At 42.2% G+C, this 20,787-nt stretch overlaps 1 protein-coding gene across 2 annotated transcripts; it reads right to left on the reverse strand.

Annotated features, from left to right (window-relative positions):
- Positions 1-388: 388 nt before the first annotated feature.
- Positions 389-19,506, reverse strand: LOC140533069 (uncharacterized). Of its 2 annotated transcripts, none has more exons than XM_072652393.1 (4): positions 17,960-19,506; positions 12,316-12,406; positions 11,010-11,099; positions 389-10,443 (listed from the first exon to the last, which is right to left on the reverse strand). In XM_072652393.1, the coding sequence occupies exons 1-4, from the start codon at positions 17,981-17,983 to the stop codon at positions 9,293-9,295; spliced, it is 1,356 nt and encodes a 451-aa protein (XP_072508494.1). In that variant the 5' UTR covers positions 17,984-19,506; the 3' UTR covers positions 389-9,292. The 2 variants fall into 2 exon arrangements, with proteins under 2 accessions (XP_072508494.1, XP_072508493.1); XM_072652392.1 differs by having other exon boundaries at positions 12,316-12,448; positions 17,960-19,505.
- Positions 19,507-20,787: the final 1,281 nt, after the last annotated feature.

Consider the following 20,787-nt stretch of genomic DNA (forward strand, 5'->3'; position numbering starts at 1 on the left):
CCTGTGCTCAAACCCTGGACCACAGGCCTGATTTAGGAATAGCAAGGAAGGGAGGGAGGAGGAATCTAGCATGAACAGACTGGTCTGTCCCAGGAGAAGACCAGCCCGGGCAGCAATGCCCAAGCATTGGCAGAATTCTATGGGTGTCTTTTCTGACCATGACCTAACCCTCTGGAGCTCTTGCCTCCCCAGTATTTACTGATTTCCAACCAGGGCAGAACAGTAAGTAGTTCGAGTCTCATTTGTAATAAGCACTTTTACATTGATTTCCCCTGGTTTATAAGATTGGGAACTAGAAACGACCTTGAGAGATCATCTATTCCAACCCCTTTATCTTGAAGATGAGTAAACCAAGGCACGGAGAAGAGGTATGGCAACCACCACCAGCTATATTCAATTAAATTTATTACATTTGCTTTCCTTGAAACAGTTTGTGAAGCAATTTTAGAGCAGATTAACACCCTCATTTGAAAGAGGAGGAACAATAAATGTTAGACTAAAAAAAGGAGAAGACTATTTTAAAGGAACAGTTCCTCCAGTTCTCAGGCTCATAAATGTCTGGGGACATAGCATGGAAAATTGTCAGCATTTTGACAGTCATCAACATACCTTAAGACCAGAAACATTTTGTTTTTTTAATTTAAAGGGACAGAAGAATGCATCCTACTCAAAAAATCAGTCCAGAATGACTGCATCCCCACCCCACTCCCATTTCAATACATCTAGGCAGAGTTATATAGGTATAAGCACTCTAGAGTTTGGCAAAGTGTTTTTACATGGGTTATCTCATTTGATCCTCACAACCTGTGAAGTGCTCTAGATATCCCCACTTTTTAGATGAGGGAAGTTAAGTGATTTAATGAATGTGGGATGTAAATATAGGTCTTCTTGATCCAAAATTAGCTCACTATTCACTATGCCATGTTCCATTTTATTCAAGAGGAAACAGGGCAGTTTGGAGACTAAAATCCAGTGATTCTGTAACCCAATCCATAGCTTTGATTCTGACTCCCTACCCACAGTACCATCCATGACCCTACAATGCCTCTCTCCTGGTATGTTACTATTATTGATCAGTAGAAGAAAGTCTACCCTGTCACACTTTCCCCAATTCACCTTCACACTGGGTTTTCAGACATCAGGTGTGGAGTCTTCAGGGATTCTTGCCAGCCACCTCGCCACCCCTTACCTAACTTTTACCCTTTCACAGCCAACAACAGGCATTAAGTCTTGTGGGAACATTGGTAAGATACAATAGAAACTATTACAGAAAAGCAAACTCCTACAGCAGGGAGAAGAATGTAGGCTGTTTCTGGTATTCTCCTGGCACTGTTAAGTTAGTCCCTCATTTGAGAAAATATATTTGCTTTAATATACAAATATAATAGATAACTCCTTCTAAACCCCAGTATTATTCCAAGCTTTGGAAAAATCATAATGGTTTCTTCTAACAAACTTTTTTTTTTTCTGGTAGATAATTCTCTGAGTCACCTTCCTTGCCTTATTTCAGAAATCTATACCAACATATTGATTTTCAATTAGTGTTTAGCAATAGTTATCAGGGAAAATGGTCAATGACTAGGGAAAACTAGGCTTCTCTACTACTCTAGCTTACAGATTCATTACTTTAAATTAATGTGGTGAAGTCAAATAATGCACTACAGTGGTAAAATATCTGGCATATTTCCCCAGTTTTCTAAATTTGTTTTCTCTAGCCAACTTGTTGGTGATTTTCTGCTGACTTGATTCACACCCTTCTTCCTTAGGTAAGATTCTTTCATTCAAACTGTAACATTTTTAAATTCTCAGTTTTCTCTGAGGCTCCCTTTGTACATTTCAGGCCTCTCACTTCCCTGTCATGAGCATCAAGTTGAAGATAACTGTTTTCCTTATGCAAATTGAAAAAAAAAAGAGTATGTGTAAGGGGCCCAGAGGGTCCCAGGGGGTGCAAGTCAGAGGCAAAGCCTGTTCCCGTGGGAACGGTGCTGATGCACACCCTGGAAGAAGCTCTGTGTGACCCTGGAACCTGAAGTTCCTGCAGATACCAATGTCCTGTACAGTAAGGTTACAAGTGAGCCTGGGAACCCAGGAACTAGCTGCAGGAACAAGATAAACTTCCTTCCTTACTGTGAGTGTAAGGATGTGGAATAGTTATGAGATGGTGAAGTAATGGGATGAGCTCAGCATGTATGTGATTGGTGGATCAGCCTTTATAAACCCTAACCCTCAGCTGAATAAAGAGAGTTGTTGCCTGGATCATCTTGTCTCCAGTCTCCTTCCTTCAGGGCCCACAGAGTAGAAGCCTGTGGGTCAGGGGGATCCAGGGGTTCGGGCTCTGACCCCGAGCAATTGGCGCCCGAACAGGGACTGGAAGGGAAACCGAGGTCCCCCTGCAAGGCGTGGGCTCGGAGTCGCACGAGAGTGATGCCACCTGCATGCTCCAGTCAGTGCCCCGGTGGTTCTGTGGAGCTTGGGAGAGACGTGCACTCGGCTGACTGGGACAAGAAGAAGAAAGTTACAGACTGTGAGTAACCCTGCTTATAGATAAAACAGGTAGAGAGCTTAGTCCAGAGAGATTATATCCAAAGCTACAGAAAAAACGAACAGGAACTTATACAGATGGTAGAATGGCTATGACAGGATTGCCCAGAACTGCAGGAGTGGAAGAGATGATGCAAAGGTGTGAAGATGTAGGTTCGGTAACATTCGCAACTCATGTGAAGGAACAGGTAAAGAGACAGTATAGAACTGAAGCTGCCAGCATGAGACAAGGACAGAAATGTTATAGCTGTGGAAAAACAGGTCATTTTAAAAAAGACTGTAGGAGCAGGCCAGGAGTGAGGCCTAAAACACCATGCCCAAAGTGTAGAAGAAAGGGTCATTGGCCCTCAGAATGCCGAGGAGCCCTGCCACAACAATACTCTAGCCCAGGACCTGAAGGAGGGACAAACCTGACAGCATGGAGAGCCAAGCCCAACAAGGAGACTCAACGCCTCAGACAATGGTACCGAGTGGCCACAGTGAAAGTAAGAAAGCCACATACCTAGGTTGTACATAGTGTCTGTGTCTGTGTTCTGTCTTTCTGTAATTTGTGTGCATGTGTTTGTGTGTTAATACTGCCGGTGCCCTTGTGCTGGTTGGAATGCAGTTATCTCTTTTCCTCCCCCTCTGTTTCTCTCTCTCTGATGGCTGCAGCATCAGGGAAGAGAATGGGAGAGAGAAAGAGAGGAACTCCTCTTGTTTAGTTTATGTGACTGCTAAAGTCAGTTCAGGTCAGGTCAGAAACATGTACCAAGAAACAATATATGTGCAGTTTTAGTAGGGGCTGCTATCTAAGCCCACTAGAATAACTTGGGTAGTACCTTGAAAAGTTGTTGGTAAAATTCTCTCTCTCTTTCTACTTTTTAACCCTGGCCAGGTTGTGAAGGTGGGGAGACAGACCAGAAATTGGGGAACATTTCCCCCTCATCTTATGGAGGCAACCTAACTAGCGTTTTAATCATCTCATGCCACACCAAAAAGAGAAAAAGTTTCTTGCTGTAATTGTTTTAAGTGTATGATGTCGCTTCTCATTGGATAGTTCAGACAGGGCAGATTCACAAAGTTTTGGGGACTGGGGTAAGAACAGGGACCATAGGCCCCCCATAGCTGGGGAGAAGAGCCAAACACCCGTTAGCGAGTATAGGAAGGTGAGCCCCGCTGGGAGCGGGAAGAAGCCGCTGTTAGACAGCGCAGTGAGCCCCACGCGCACAGTGGGAAGAAGTCGCTGACTAACAGTGCCGATAGCCCCGCAGGGAGCGGGAAGAAGTCGCTGGTAAGCAGCACCTTGCAGTTAGATGGGAACCATGGGTCAGGGGTATACTATCCCACTGATCAAGCCTGATAAGGAAAGAATTAAGCCCCACTTAAGCCAGTGTCGAGATTTTGTTGAGCATATCTGGAAGAATTCCCCAGTCGTCTATGAACAAGTGTATAGTGGAAATGTAAATAATGGTACCTACAGTTCACTGTTTGGGTTGCTATTGTGTTTCTAAATTGTAATAACATTGTCTTGTATTGTACAAAAGGCAATTTAACTCTGAATTCTGAATTTTGTTGACACTAGAGTTGTTGGGAAACTCATGTAAAACAAGTTATGTTATTGTAAACTTTACCTGTCCTGTACCCTTGTCTTATAGTGCTGTGATTGCCCTTTAGAGAAACCAGGTATTTTCCCCCTTGACTGTTACAGAAGTTACAGCTAAAATAATTTGTGTATCATTTTTGAAAGTTGTAAGAGTGTTACCTACGTTTTGAAGTTGCTGTTTTAATGCTAAACCTAAAATTGTTAATTGATTACTGCGTATAGAAAGAAAAGAATGGAGTAAAAATTTTATTTAGACTGGTTCTGCCCATTCAGAACAGTCCTCCTGTATGTTTGGGGTTTGGCAAGCATGGGATTCATGCCAATTCCTTTTATTTTGTAAAACTGCCAAGGCCTCTTTCATGTGGACAAGGTCATCAGTCCCAAGAAAGAAATTTGTTTGGCTTATATAATTCATAAACAATGAATGTGACTTGCTCAATAGTTGTAATAGATAGAAAAGATTTTTAATAATTGACCTTTAAATGAAATCTCATATGTATGTGAGTCCTGTTAATCTTCATTGCTTATTGCAACTCCATGAGTACAGAAATAACTGTATCTGGTTCTGAGCTGTGAGCAGTGAAACTTGCTGTTTAAGGTAAAGGCATTTGGGACTATAGCTAGTTTCATTTTAAGTTTAAGTTTGAATTTGGGTATCGTTGTTTGCATTAAATCAGTATCTGAGAGAATTGCCACAAGTTACTCAGAAGGAATGTGATCCTGCACTGTTAACAGGTGAAGTTTGTATCTGGATAGGAAACACCGAGGGGACAATTCTAGACTCACTCTAGGATGGGATCCTCCTGGTCAGTTTCTCCCTTGTGTCCTGGAAAAAGGAATGTTTCTCACCTGACTATTCCTGAGTCTGGCTATAAAATAGATACTGCGTGGTTTGGAGTATTGCACTGTTACCCAATTCAAACAGAGTCAAGGATGTTTTATCCTGTCTTATTTGGTATGCCACATGTCCCTGCTTTTCCTTCTATAGCAAATTTCTCTGATCATAGCAAGTGACCAGCAACATATGTGAGCCCTTTTGTACTGGGAACACCAATATTATTTTTATCGGAACACTAATATTATTTTATCTGAACTTGGTATGATCAAACATTTATGTACATTCCTTTCACCCTAAGATGTCCTCATAGTGTAGAAGCAGTGTAAAAGAAGTAGTATTTTTCTGTAATCAGTCTTGTACTGTTACCAACATGAAATTCCCCTGCGCATTTTCCCTGAGCATTCTGTGATAATTACGGCTTTGGTTTGTTTGAGGAATGTTACTTTAGCTTTCACTATCATTATAAATGGTTTTGACTCCTTTTTCTTAAAGTGACACTGCTGTAAAGGCACTGGACATATTTCTGGAAGACGTGCTGAAGCAGAAAAGATCTTGCTATTTTGATACGCAACGGTTGAAATTCATGTGTGAATGTATTCTCCACTTCGTTTCTACGAGTTTTTCTTCCAGCATGGACATAAACAAGCCTGTGCAACATTGCTGGACGTCTCTTCAGTTGTGCATTTCGAGTTAGGGGCCTCTTTTGTGTATGGCTCTATAGCTCTGCTAGTGACGCTATGCCTTGTGCGCTATCCTGTCTGTGGTAGGAAGATTGTGGAAGGGAAGCAGTCTGGATGGTGGGTTCAACAGCTTTGGATGCATAACAGGTTTGATTGACACTATGGAAAGCAGACGGGAAGGTGGGGTGTATGGGGTCGTCAAGGCCCTTCATATCCCCCGATCATTGCTTCAGGTACTTTTGTGCCAGTTTCAGGGGGTTTAAGCATGTAGGGACAGTGTGGGGACGTATGTTCAGAAGACAGCAGAATGATGTAACTACCGTTTTTAACCCCTTCTGGTCGATTTTGCCCTTTGCTTGCTTCACCTCCTTGCCAGCTTTGTCTCCTCCAGGTTTCGTGTCTTCCACTTTAGAGATGCCTGTTCTGGCTCTATGTGACCTACTGTCCGTGGCTCATTATCGTCTGGACTGCTGCAACCTCTCCACTGTTGGGCCCTTGTCTGCCTGGGACAGCTCTCCATCCCCTCTCAGCAGGATGCCAGCTGCAGACGCTGAGACCTTCGTCCCTTACGCCGTAGATCTGGGTTCTTCTCATTATCAAAAAACAAAAAGGGGGAATGACGTGGGCCCTCAATTTGGCTGTATGTACTTGGGCCCTAAGACTGAATTGGCATTGTACACAGTTGGACATATGTCCTTGGACCCTAATACTGAAATCACTTTTTCCAAATATGTTTCTCTCTAGCCCCTAAATACTATCTCAGGCAGACTGTCCACTGACCAGTCATGTGTATCCTAGACTCAGATGTATTTATATTGTTACTCAGGTGTATATATTGCTATTTTTATTTGATCAGGATCCCCACTTATCAGGCCACCACTCCTTCAAGACCAGACACACCACCAGGAGGTATTAAGGAAGGGAATATGCTTTACCTGACGATATGTATTGTACTGTATCTCGATGTATCCATTCTCAATCAGACCCCTTTGCTATGATTATACAGCAACCCACATATGCTACGTTCCCTGCTAAGGTAAATCACACTTGGTATCAAACTCAAGAGTATACGTTCTCTGTAGGAAGAGATGGTGGGACGTCTGGCTGTTAGATGTGACAAAAACTATGTATTAGCTGTGTTGTGATTGCTTGTTTCTTTACATCTGCTATGGCCTTAGGCCTGCTAATTAGCTATATGCACAATATGTAGGAGGGTTAGCAAGAATGTGGGCAGAGGATTCGGCTCCGATATACGAATGTGCAGAGCAGTATAATTGTAGTGATTGTGATGGGACAGATACCAGACATCATCTGTATAGAACTACAGACTTGGATCAAAACTGTGGCTCCCCTGGAATTGCTTGTATGGTACCTCAGAGCTGCAAAAACAAAAAGGGGGAGTTGTAAGGGGCCCAGAAGGTCCCAGGGGGTGCAAGTCAGAGGCAAAGCCTGTTCCCGTGGGAATGGTGCTGATGCACACCCTGGAAGAAGCTCTGTGTGACCCTGGAACCTGATGTTCCTGCAGATACCAATGTCCTGTACAGTTAAGTTACAAGTGAGCCTGGGAACCCAGGAACTAGCTGCAGGAACAAGATAAGCTTCCTTCCTTACTGTGGGTGTAAGGATGTGGAATAGTTATGAGATGGTGAAGTAATGGGATGAGCTCAGCATGTATGTGATTGGTGGATCAGCCTTTATAAACCCTAACCCTCAGCTGAATAAAGAGAGTTGTTGCCTGGATCATCTTGTCTCCAGTCTCCTTCCTTCAGGGCCCACAGAGTAGAGGCCTGTGGGTCAGGGGGATCCAGGGGGCTCGGGCCCTGACCCCGAGCAAGTATGCATTCATTACACGAGAACATTCCACAAAGTTGTGGAAGAAGGTGGTCTACACGTGGCTAGAGACCTAAAGAAAGTCAGTCAACGTTTTTAAACAATTTTCAGTGCAACTAAATAATCATTTATTGAGCACCTATTACATACAAGGCACTGTGTTATTTTCATAGTATTAGCCTTCAGCAAAACTTTGTTGAATTGAATGCCGAGGCTGCTAACTGGTGAAGTGGATAGTACTGGGCCTAATGTCAGGAAGACCTGAATTTAAATCTAGCTTCAGATACTAGCTGTGTGACCTTGGGCAAGTCTTAACTGCTGTCTGCCTCAGTTTCCTCAATTGTAAAATGGGGATGATAATAGCACCTACCTCCCAGGGTTGTTGTGAGGATCAAATGAGATCATATTTATAACGTACTGGAATATAGGAGACACTATATAAAAACTTAATTCCTTCCCTTCCCCCTGGTTTGTTCAATGAAATTATCAAAATGTGATAAATGGAGAATTAACTGGATTACTGAGTGTAAATTTCCTCAACTTCTATTATGAAGCCTCCCAGGAAGGAGTTGACAGTAACACTGGTGGGCTAGTCAATTTAGTCCTAGGGAAATAGTGCAGACTTTGTCCTTTGATGGAACTGGTGAGCCTTAGCTGGTGTTTTGTGGATCTATAAGTCTGTATTATTGTTACATCCCAAAATGTTTTCCCTAGAACCCTTGAAACCTTGCAATCATTAGGTTTTTGTATCCTACTTTTTGGCTTAAGGCCAAAGTCAGCAATCTATGGTACTCAAGCCAAAGTGGCATACTGAATGACTTTGAAGAGTATAGTTAAGAGTCAGTTCCATGAAAAACTGTTAAGTAGCTACATTTTCCCCCTGTAGTCTCCTTACTCCCTTTTTCCTGAGAATTACCTACTTCCTCCAATGGCAGATTTTTATTCTAAGTTGATTGTTAAGTCCTTCTAAGGTGTGTACTAACAACAGCTTTGTAGCTAAAAAGGAAGTTCAACAAGGGCCTTCCTTTTTATGGAACAAACCCTAACTCTGCCAAACAGACTACTAAGAGATGGGAACCAGTTGGTAAAAGCCAGGACCTCTGATACACTCCACCCTTCCCTAATCATGGAGTGAATGAATGAAGATTTGCAAACTTTATGACAGATTCCCAACACTTGGGTTAAGGAATGGAAGACTTGTTCAAATTCATATTTATTATTTAATTAAACCATTATCAGTCTATAAGACCTTAGTTGGAATAATAAACAGAATTGTTTGTTTCTATAGAGGAATCCCCTCTACAGCACCAAGATTCTGCCTGAAGACCTCCCCAAAGGGGTTAACTATTATCTCCTGAGACAGTGTAATCCACTTTGGCAAAGCTCTAATAGGAAGCTCTTGTTTTACATTGAACCCGATCTGCTACCCTACACATGACTGCTCCTAGGTTTGTCCTCTGGTGCCAAGCCAAGCAAGCCTAATCTCTCTTCTACATAATAGCACTTGAAATACTTGACAGTAGCTCTTAGGTCGCATTAGATCTTCTCTTTTTCAGGTTAAACATTGATGTTAATTTGTCTGATCTTCTTATTACATGGTAAGGTGACCAATTCCCTTACTGTCCTGGTCATCCTTTGCTGAACATGCTCCAGAATGACAATATTCTTTATCAATTTCATCATCTAGTTGAGCCCTTAGAGATTAGATAGGTCAGATGATAGATAAATATGGATCAGTAAAGGGGAACAGGAGGGTTCTGCGGCATGAAATATTCCTTGGAGGCAGTCTTGGAAAGAGCATCACAGGAAGACCTGTGCTTACCAGTCCAGTGGTCCAAGCTTGATCAGCTCCAAGCTGATGGAATTATTGGCCATGTTGCTGAACTGCTGATCCCAGCCAGGGCAAGCAAAAAAATGTTCACTGCTGTGAATATTTCTTTGGTGCTTCTTTAGGTCATGCATCCGAGTGAAGAGACGCCCACACTCAGGGCATGGGAAGCGCCGTTTACTACCCGGTACACGCTGATGCACACGCAGATGCTTTTTCAGGCCCTGTTTTTGGGCAAAGTGATGCCCGCACTGAGTGCAGAGGAAGGGGTGCTCACCAGTGTGCACACGCTGGTGCTTCTTCAAGTCTTGCTTTTGAGAAAAGTGATGCCCGCATTCAGAACAAGGGAATGGCCGCTCACCACTGTGCACACGTTGGTGCCTTTTAAGATCCTGCTTTTGGGCAAACTGGCGCCCACATTCAGAGCAAGGGAAGGGGCGCTCCCCACTGTGCACATGTTGGTGTTTCTTGAGGTCCTGCTTTTGGGAGAAGCAGCGCCCACACTCTGAGCAGGCAAAGGGGCGCTCCCCACTGTGCAAATGCTGGTGCTTCTTGAGGTATTGTTTCTGGGTAAAGCAGCGCCCACAATCTGGGCAGGGAAAGGGGCGCTCATTTCTATGCACCCATTGGTGTTTCCTCAGGTACTGCTTCTGGGCAAAGCAGCGCCCACACTCAGGGCAGGGGAAGGGGCGCTCCTTGCTATGCACCCACTGGTGGGTCATCAGGGCTGACTTCTGCCGGAAGCACTTTCCACATTCTGGGCAGGGGAAAGGCCGTTCCTTTGTGTGGACACGCTTATGCACCTTGAGCTCATGACGCCTCTTGAAGTGCTTTCCACATTCAGGACAATGGTGAGGTTTCAAGGAAAGCTCGTTCTCAGAGGCTAACTCCTGGTTTTGTATCTTCTCCATGAGAGCTCTCTCACCGGGAGAAAGGCTGTGCAAGACTCCACTATCTCTCCTGTTGCTGCCAGGTTCAGTCCTCATCAAATTATCCATCTGTCCAGGGGACAGGAGATTTGTTTCTTGAGACTTTTTGTGGCTGGGGGACTGAGAACTTGTTTCACCTTGTTCCCCTTGGAAATCCCCACTTAATTGCTGTTTCCTAGAATCTTTCCTAGGAGGCTTCCTGACCCTAACACCTATAAGAGAGGAAAAACAATCAGTGTTCCCTAGGGGCTTCTAACAAGGGATTATGGAAAGGAATTGCTCATAGGACATAGCATTAGTGCTGAAAAGGATCTTAGAGGTCAACCAAAGTCACAGAACTGGCCTAAGTAGGACCCAAGCAGTGGTATGTTGGAGCTAACTCAAATTGGAGCCAACTATTGAATTTCCATTGTGAGCATTGACACTTCCAAAACTGGCAAATGCTACAAGTTAGGGCTTGATTTTTTTTGTTTTGTTAGTTGTCTAAGTTTAACAAAATGATGGAGAAAATATTAATGATGCAGATTAAATTTAAAAGTGTGTCATAGGTATATCCCCACCCCCCACCACCTAGTTTTTAAATGTTTACCAGCACACCACTGGATCCAAGTCTTCCGACTCCAACCAACACCAGTACTTATCTGCCAACAGTCTAAGTCCCCATGACAGCTAGTATTATATAAATGTGAGTGCTCAATGCACTGGCTTGCTGACTAAGTTCCTGGCCTAGAAGAACATGGAGGAATATCCTCCCCCAAGTATGAGCTTTCTGACTTACCTCTTCTCAACAAGTTCTGCTGATCTTCCCAGGTTTCAAAGACCTGTCCCAACATAGTAAAGAGCTCTGGCAGGGCTCCCAATCTGCCTGCTGGAAGAAAAGTCAACAAAAAGTCAGGTTATGAGAATAAGACGTGTGTCTAAAGCTCTGTGCATGTGCATCAACACATCTACCTTGATATTGATAATGTTTAATATAAAATTTTGGAATAATCTCTTTGTTCTCTCTGAAGCAAACTCAGAGGGTACCTCTTCCTATGTCAGCAAAAGCCAGTCAAGGCTGACTCTACACTCCTTAGGAGACCTTTAACCTAAGACACTATATCTTATTATCTATAGACATATACTATGTTTGTTATGGCATATTAGTGGTAAAGAAAATATAGACATCTTAGGTCGTAATTTCTATAGAACTTTAAACCCTTTCCTATGTCAGTTATCTGTTTGGGGCAGGAAGCCTGCCACTTACTACTGGTGGGATTTCCGAGACATATGTTTACCCAGCTTTGAATCTCAAGACCTGACTGACATTGCTTTGTTAATTGTCCTGTCTTACTGAATTTATGATTTGCTTAATTAGGAGAGTTTCTTTCTCACGGCAAAATGTACTTAAGACAGATGATTTCTGTACTAGGTAGTCAGAGTCACCTCTGACTCCATAGCGCTATGTAACTGTTTTCTTTATGGGGAATTGATTAATTAATTAAATCATAAAATGTATGCATTTAGCCTGTTGCCTTTTCTCTAACCAAGTTTTCAGGTCAACAATATCCTCTCATGGGGGTGGGGAACTTGCAGCCTCAAGGCCATGTGTAGCCCTCTCAGTCCCAGTCCTCAAGTGCAGCCCTCTAACTGAATCCAAAATTCACAGAACAAATCCCCTCAGTCAAAGGGCCACACTTGAGGACCTAGAGGTCCAAATGTGGCCGCAAGGCCACAGATTCCCCATCTCTAGGATTCAGCCCCAAAACCTTGGGAGGAGCCCTCACCCCTTGATTTCCAAGAGTTCATCCTAATCTGGTTCTCAGATTCAACCCTTAGGATCTCTTCTTTCCTGCCCTTCTCTTACCTAAATCTATTCCTTTAGTTCACTCCCTTGAGGACTTTACACAGATTTTCTTGCCTCCTAAATGGATGAGTCAAAATGATTCTCTTCCCTAATAGCCTCTTCCCAGTCTATCAGATCTGTTTCTCACAATGTCTCCAATTCAGACACTGGATGAGAGAAGTGAAAGAAATTTTCTCTGCCTTTCCTGAAATTGAATCTTCCTCACAGATAAATGAATGAAAAAAAAATCAAAACTTACCAGCTCTCAAAGAACTCAAGGTTTCGTAGTTCTCTTTCATCACATCCCAGTACAACTGCTGTTGCCAGGCAGCCAACATCTCCCACTCTTCCTGAGAGAAAGTGATGGCCACATCTTCAAATGTTAGAAAGACCTAAAACCACCAGTCATACAATGTTTTATTTCAGTCTTTCCAGGATTTCCCTGAACACCGGTTAACAGTTCTCATCTACAGTTAATTTAGGATACTTATGATTCTTTCCCACATCAGGACCCCTTTTCTTTCTCCTCTTTCCTTTCTAAGCTATAGTCTGTGGCAGAGAACTCTGATAAGGACTTGGTCTCCAGAGACACTGTTCAAATGTGCTGTTTATCTAGGAAGGTCCTGATTTGGATGAATGAAAGCAAAAGCAGCCTTCTACATTTCTCACTAGTACACAAGCATGGATCCATTGATTTATTTACATAATGGTTGACTGTATATGACTGACAGCCTTAGGTGATGAGAAAAAGGACAGATGATTTTCAATATGAAATAGTAGAGGGAACACCTTATGAACAATTGGCGACATGTCATGGCAACATGAAGAACTGGTCCAGAGTCTTCACAGCTAGCATTTATGGAGTGCTTTAAGCTTTGTAAAGCACTTTACAAATACTATCTCATTTTATCCTCACAACAACCCTAGGAGATAGGTATTATTATTATCCTCATTTTATAGATGAGTAAACTGAGGCACAAAGAAGTCAAGAGTCCAGGGGACTCTTGCCCAGGGTCACGTAGCTGCTAAGTGTCTGAAGCTAGATTTAGATTCAGATCTTCCTGACGCCAGGCCAAGAACTCTATTCATTGTGGCACCAGCTGCCTCATAAGAAAAAGAACATTACTGGAAATCTCTTATTAGGGGCGGAGCCAAGATGGCGTAGTAGAAAGACGCACATACACATAGCTCCGAACCCACAACCCATAGAACAACTACAAAGAAGTAACTCACGGCGAATTCTGCACCCAGAGGCCACAGAACATTGGAGCGAGGGAGATTTCTGTTCCGGAGAGACCTGCAAACCTCTCGTAAAAGGTCCTTCGTGCTGCGGACTGGGCGCCGGGACTGGGAGCTGAGTACAGCCCTGCCGTGGCCGCGGCACCGAGAGGAACAGATCCGAGCGGGCTTCAGGGACGGGATCTCAAGCGGCCGCACAAGTACCTCCACCCACAGGTGACGGGGGTCGGTGAGAGAGTCCCTTTGGCGGGTCGAGGGGGGAGTGGGGTGCCCCCATGGCTCGGGCCCCCTCGGGAGACAGAAGCTGAGGGGCAGCGGCAGACCAGGGCTCCCCAAGCAGGCAGGAGCCTGGATCCATTGTTGAAGGTCTGTGCATAAACTCCCTGAGGGAACTGAGCCTGAGAGGCAGCCCTGCCCTCACCTGAGCATCTGAATTTAATCTCACACTGAATAGCAGCCCTGCCCCCGCCCAAAGCCCTGAGGCTGGAAGCAGCATTTGAATCTCAGACCCCAAACACTGGCTGGGAGGATCAGGAGGTGAGGTGGGTGTGAGGAAAATATTCAGAGGTCAAGTCACTGGCTGGGAAAATGCCCAGAAAAGGGAAAAGAAATAAGACTATAGAAGGTTACTTTCTTGGTGAACAGGCATTTCCTCCCTTCCTTTCTGATGAGGAAGAACAATGGTTACCATCAGGCAAAGACACAGAAATCAAGGCTTCTGTGTCTCAGCCCACTCAATGGGCTCAGGCCATGGAAGAGCTCAAAAAGAATTTTGAAAATCAAGTTAGAGAGGTGGAGGAAAAGCTGGGAAGAGAAATGAGAGACATGAAGTCAAAGCATGAACAGCAAATCAGCTCCCTGCTAAAGGAGACCCAAAAAAATGTTGAAGAAAATAACACCTTGAAAACTAGCCTAACTCAATTGGCAAAAGAGGTTCAAAAAGCCAATGAGGAGAAGAATGCTTTCAAAAGCAGAATTAGCCAAATGGAAAAGGAGATTCAAAAGCTCACTGAAGAAAACAGTTCTTTCAAAATTAGAATGGCACAGATGGAGGCTAAGGAATTTATGAGAAAGCAAGAAATCACAGAACAAAGCCAGAGGAATGGAAAAATGGAAGATAATGTGAAATATCTCATTGGAAAAACAACTGACCTTGAAAATAGATCCAGGAGAGACAATTTAAAAATTATGGGACTACCTGAAAGCCATGATCAAAAGAAGAGCCTAGACATCATCTTTCATGAAATTATCAAGGAAAACTGCCCTGAGATTCTAGAACCAGAGGGCAAAATAAATATTCAAGGAATCCACAGAACACCCCCTGAAAGAGATCCAAAAAGAGAAACTCCTAGGAACATTGTGGCCAAATTCCAGAACTCCCAGGTGAAAGAGAAAATATTGCAAGCAGCTAGAAAGAAACAATTCAAGTATTGTGGAAATACAATCAGGATAACACAAGATCTAGCAGCTTCTACATTAAGGGATTGAAGGGCATGGAATAGGATATTCCAGAAGTCAAAGGAACTAGGACTAAAACCAAGAATCACCTACCCAGCAAAACTGAGTATAATACTTCAGGGGAAAAATTGGTCTTTCAATGAAATAGAGGATTTTCAAGCATTCTTGATGAAAAGACCAGAGCTGAAAAGAAAATTTGACTTCCAAACACAAGAATGAAGAGAACCATGAAAAGGTGAACAGCAAAGAAAAGTCATAAGGGACTTACTAAAGTTGAACTGTTTACATTCCTACATGGAAAGACAATATTTGTAACTCTTGAAACATTTCAGTATCTGGGTACTGGGTGGGATTACATACACACACATGCACACACGCACACACACATAGAGACAGAGTGCACAGAGTGAATTGAAGAGGATGGGATCATATCTTAAAAAAAATGAAATCAAGCAGTGAGAGAGAAAGATATTGGGAGGAGAAAGGGAGAATTGAATGGGGCAAATTATCTCTCATAAAAGAGGCAAGCAAAAGACTCATTAGTGGAGGGATAAAGAGGGGAGGTGAGAGAAAAACATGAAGTCTACTCTCATCACATTCCACTAAAGGAAAGAATAAAATGCCTACTCATTTTGGTATGAAAACCTATCTTACAATACAGGAAAGTGGAGGATAAGGGGATAAGCAGAGTGGGGGGGGATGATAGAAGGGAGGGCATGGGGAGGAGAGTGCAATTTGAGGTCAACACTCATGGGGAGGGATAGGATCAAAAGAGAATAGAAGTAATGGGGGACAGGATAGGATGGAGGGAAATATAGTTAGTCCTATACAACACAACTATTATGGAAGTCATTTGCAAAACTACACAGATTTGGCCTATATTGAATTGCTTGCCTTCCAAAGGGAAGGGGTGGAGAGGGAGGGAGGAAAAGAAGTTGGAACTCAAAGTGTTAGGATCAACTGTAATATTCTTACCACTAGGAAATAAGAAATACAGGTAAAGGGGTATAGAAAGCTATCTGGCCCTACAGGACAAAAGAGAAGACAGAGACAAGGGCAGAGAGGGATGATAGAAGAGAGAGCAGATTGGTCATAGGGGCAATTAGAATGCTTGGCGTTTGGGGGGGAGGGGAGAAAAGGGGAGAAAATTTGTAACCCAAAATTTTGTGAAAATGAATGTTAAAAGCTAAATAAAAAAATGTCAAGAGAAAAAAAAAAAAAAAGAACATTACTGGTCACGAATTTCACTAGCATGTTAGGATTCATTTGGTCAAATGATGGATTAGGCTGACTGTCAGCCTGTCCAGAAAGAGGGCTTCTAATTCAGCTCCAAAATCTTGAGAGGAGCCCTCACTCACACCCTGAGTCCCCAAGAAGTTCTGATTTAGGCTTTTATCATGTCCTAGGTGGCACAGTGGAGACAGCACTGGGCCTGGAGTCAGGAAGAACTAAATTTAAATCTGACCTCAGACACCTAGTAGCTGTGTGACCCTGAGCAAATCATACTTCTCTCTACCTCAGTTTCCTCATCTGTATAATGGGGATAAATAATAATAGCATCTAATTCTCAGGGTTATTGTGAGGATCAAATAAGACAACACTTGTAAAATGCTTTGCAAACCTCTGTAAATGCTAGTTACTATAATAATTTTAATTACTGCCTGATATAATATGCATTCCTGCCTCCAAACGCTCCTTTCCCTAACTCACCCTTCATACTGCCACCCAAGTGAGTTTCCTTTGCTCATGTTATTCTACCTTCCATGGCTCCTCCTTCATCTGCTGCATCCAATATAAAATCCTAATGCTGGCATTCCAGAGCCTCCAATGTGGCCTCCACTAACCTCCCTCTCTCTTTTTCATACTATTCTTCACAAACTTATACTGCTCCCCAGCCAAATCATACATTCAGCCACCCCACCCCTCCGTTTTTTATCTCGCCTTTTCCTTCCTCCATATCTTAGTTCACAATATTCCCTTCACCTGGAAAGGGCTCCTGACCCCCCTGCACTATCTCTACCTCATTTCAAGGCCCAAATCACTCTCTAGCCCCTGCCCCACAACCTAGACACCTGTCTCCCTCTTCAAATCTCTCAAAACTCTGTTTTGACCTCCACTTTTCTCACTTATCACATCGTGTCCTGCATTACAGTTCTCATATAGATATTTTTCCCTTTCCCCTATTAGGTTATAAGTTCTTTGAGGACAGAGACCATGTCTTATTTTATCTTTTTATCTTTAGTAAAATAGTGCTTTTAACATAGTAGGAACGGAATATGTGTTGAACTGAATAGAATTGGATCCCCAAAACTGTGAATGTGCCTGTGCAGAATATGTCTGGCCTGGCCTTGTCCTTCAGAGGTTAGGAGTGACCCAGGCTAATTCACAGGGACACACACTCACTTGGGACATATAGCCTGTACACAAGCACACACAATCATGGAGATACACAACCACATATTATTATATAGTTGAACATATCTACAGAGTTGTAAATACACAATCCCCTTTCTGCCTCAGCAGAGAGACTAATATATATATAGGACTGTCCTCAGAGATGCACAGGGAAATGAGGTACAAGTTAAATCACAGTATCTTCCATCTCTCCATTCTGGAAAAATATTCATAGAGAAGAAATCTAGTTAATATAAACCATAAAGTCAGCCTTTATGGGAAAAATAAATCACAAAAGGCAACAAAAACATGAATAAGAGTACGAAAGAAAGAGGACCACTCCTCTGATTTTGGTGACAGGGGTATGGGATATGAGCATGGAGTAGGAAATCTGAAAAAATAGAGGTTCATGTTGCCTTTTTTTTTTTTTAAAGTACCAGTTGGCTAAAACATCATCTCTTCTACTACCTACTTTCCAAATCTGAGTCACCTAAAGAGCTCCTTTACACCATCAGGGATTGATAGCGGTGGGGTCATCAAAGCAGAGGGAACAGGGAAATCCCTCCAATTTTCTGCTCCTGAGGAGGCTTCAAGTCACTCTCATGCACAACTGGAAAATCATCTTGACACATTCATTCAACAAACATACAGTACAGAGCCATGCGATCTCACCAAAGCCACATCCAATTGGTGGATCAGTCAGTTGGTCACCAAGACCCAAACCCACAGAGCCCAGCACTTTCTCTTTTACATTTGCTTCCCCAGAGGGTCTCTCCACCCCTCAGTGCCCCAGTGTAATTCAAGGGGCCTACCTGAGCTGCCTTGACCTTGGCCATGGCCCAGGCTGGAGCTGCCTCCTTCTCTTGCCTCTAGACAGGTGGAACTACACTTGTGCGATAATGATTCCTTATAAGAATCCTGCCTAGAAGAAATCAAAGAACTACTTTTACCCCTCCTTCCTTCCTGGGCTCTGATAGAGTAGGGATAAAGGGAAAAAGGAAGCTGAAAGTGGGATAGGGAGGGGCGGTATACAGTTCCTGGGACTAATGCGCATGCCTACATCTACTTTTCCATTTCACTAGGGCTAGAAAGGGGAGGGAGCAAGCAAGAGGGAATAGGGCTGGAGAGCAGAAGGGAAAGGGAGGGAGAAGGGACAAAAGGAGAGGGGGATGTTAAAGAGCCTTCTTTACCGTATAAACGGCCTTTGGGCCAAAGAAATGGTCCACTCTTCCCTTCCTCCTTTCCTCTGGGTACCCTGCACATCCTAAGTGCCCAATAAATATCTGATCATATTAAGAGGTTCTGTTTCCTAAAGTGTCACGTCACTGAATCACATAGCTTAGTGCTTGGTTTTGAAGAGAAGTTTGGAGTTGCTCTGGGTAACTGGAAAAGCATAGCTCCAAACCAGCAGAGATTTGCTGGAGGGAGTGCAGCCGGACAAAACCACTCAAGATTTCTGGAAATGGGTCATGGGCTCTATGTCCTGGCATGGCACAGAGGGTAAGCCAGGAATTCCCTACGTGTCCCTGGGCAAGCCTCCTCACCTCTCAAACTTAGTTTCAGTTCTGATGTTCTATGACCCTATGATTTTTTAGCACTTCAAAGCTGTCCTGATATCAGCACTTAACCCTAAACAGCCCATAGAAGTCCTTTCAATTCCTTTTCTCTGTGCTCGAATCCTAAGCCATTCAACACACTTCTAATTCCCTCCTTCTATTGCATTGTCTCTGAAGAAGCTTCTTCCTTTGGCTCAGTGAGAGGTAAAAGTAGAACTACCCTCTGGGAATTTGGAAGAATAGCAGATGTCTTTACCTAATGAGAACACTTTAGTCTAGAGTCTCATCTTCAGTTTTTCATGTTCAAAAAAGAAGTTAAATGATTTGTCCAGGGTCACACAGCTAGTGAGTAAATGTCGGAGACCAAATTTGAACTCAGGTCTTTCTGACTCCAGGGTCAGTGTTCCATCTTCTAATACCACTTACCTGCCCCAAACGAAAAAGCAAGTATCATATGCAATGAAGATACACTAGAACCATTTTCAATAAATACAAGAGTGATATAAGGATGTCCACTCTTCCTAGTATTATCTGAAATAGTTCTGGAGATGCTTGTAATAATAAGATGACAAAGGAATTAAATGAATAAAAGGTAGTAGAGAGGAAATAAAAGACCCTGTTAGTTGATGATATGATGATTTACTTGGAAAGCCCCAGGGAATCAGCAAAGACACTAATTCAGAAAATTAATAGCTCCACCAAAATTGCAGGCTACAAAGTAAAGCCTCAAAATGAAAAAAATGCTCAAAAATCAGCAGTATTTCTATGTAACAATAAAAAAAAATAAGAAACAATAATAGAAAAAATCCATTTCAAATAACTACAAATGCTTAACATATGTGGATATCAGCTTCCCAAAGTACTCAAAAAGATTTGTATAAATTCAATTATAAAGCGTTCCTTAAAGAAGTAAAGAACAACTTAAATAGTCAAAGAAATATTCAGTGCTTATAACTAAGCTGTGCCAAAATAATAAAAATGGCAATACAACAAAAATTAATTAATGCTTTTAATGCTATATCAATCAAATTACAGAAGGGATATTTTACAGGCCAAGAGAAAATAACAAAATTCATTTGGAAAAACAAAAGATCTAGTTTATCAAGGGAAATTATGAAAGAAAGTAAGGATGAAGGGGGAATAGTACTTCTAGACCTCAGACTATATTTTAAAGCAGCAGTCATCAGAATCATCTGCGCTTGGTTAAAGAATAGAGAGATCAATGTAACAGACTAGACAAGGGAGATTTAGAAACAATAGGACTCAATAACCCAGTGTTTGATAAAGTAGAAAACATGTTATTTATAGAAAAACTCCCTATTTAATAAAAACTACTGGGAAAACTGAAAAGCAGTCTGGCAAAAATTGGGCTTAGACCAACATCACACCACACTTCACAATACATTTTAAATATATACATGACAACAATATTAATAATTATACAATTTAAAAACTAGAAGACAAACATCATAGATTTCTCCCAACTATGAGTAGGAAATATAATCTTAGCCAACAAGAGATGGAGACAATTACAAAAGATAAAATAGATAACTTTGATGCTTTGTTGCATCTGGGATAAAAAGGGCAGTAGTCAAATGGAAAAAAATCTTTGTATCAAATTTCTCTTGATAAGGGTTTGCTATACAAGATCCACAAATAATTAATAAGTACATATAAGAAGAATAGCCATTCCCTAATAGATAAATGGTCAAAGGATACAAATAGTTCTCAAAAGAAGAACTGCTAAGCATTCCTAAACCACATGAAAAAATGCTCCAAATCACTAATAATAAGAAAAATGCAAATTCAAACAACTCTGAGGCTTTACCTCACATCCAGAAAAGTGGCAAAAATTAGAAAAAATGGCAATAGCCAATGTGAAAAGATAGGTACACTAGTACATTGCTATTGGAGTTATGAAATAATGCAATCAATTTGGAAAGCAATTTGAAATTACACAAATAAAGTGATTAAAATGAATTTTGAATGAAATTTGAATTTGAATTAGAGATTCCATCATTAGGGTTATTCCCCAAGAAAGCTATAGATATGAAAAAGTCCCCATATACTCCAAAATATTTATA

Source organism: Notamacropus eugenii, chromosome 3 (assembly GCF_028372415.1).
Source record: "Notamacropus eugenii isolate mMacEug1 chromosome 3, mMacEug1.pri_v2, whole genome shotgun sequence".
NCBI classification, from domain to species: domain Eukaryota; kingdom Metazoa; phylum Chordata; class Mammalia; order Diprotodontia; family Macropodidae; genus Notamacropus; species Notamacropus eugenii.

What these genes read in the sequence shown, in the direction of transcription:
- LOC140533069 (XM_072652392.1), bottom strand. Translation starts at nt 17,983, where the DNA reads ATGGCCAAGGTCAAGGCAGCTCAG. An exon ending in CTTGAGTTCTTTGAGAGCTG is followed by an intron (nt 11,100 to 12,315) that starts GTAAGTTTTGAT and finishes CTTTTCTTCCAG; the next exon opens with CAGGCAGATTGGGAGCCCTG. An exon ending in GCAGAACTTGTTGAGAAGAG is followed by an intron (nt 10,444 to 11,009) that starts GTAAGTCAGAAA and finishes CCTCTCTTATAG; the next exon opens with GTGTTAGGGTCAGGAAGCCT.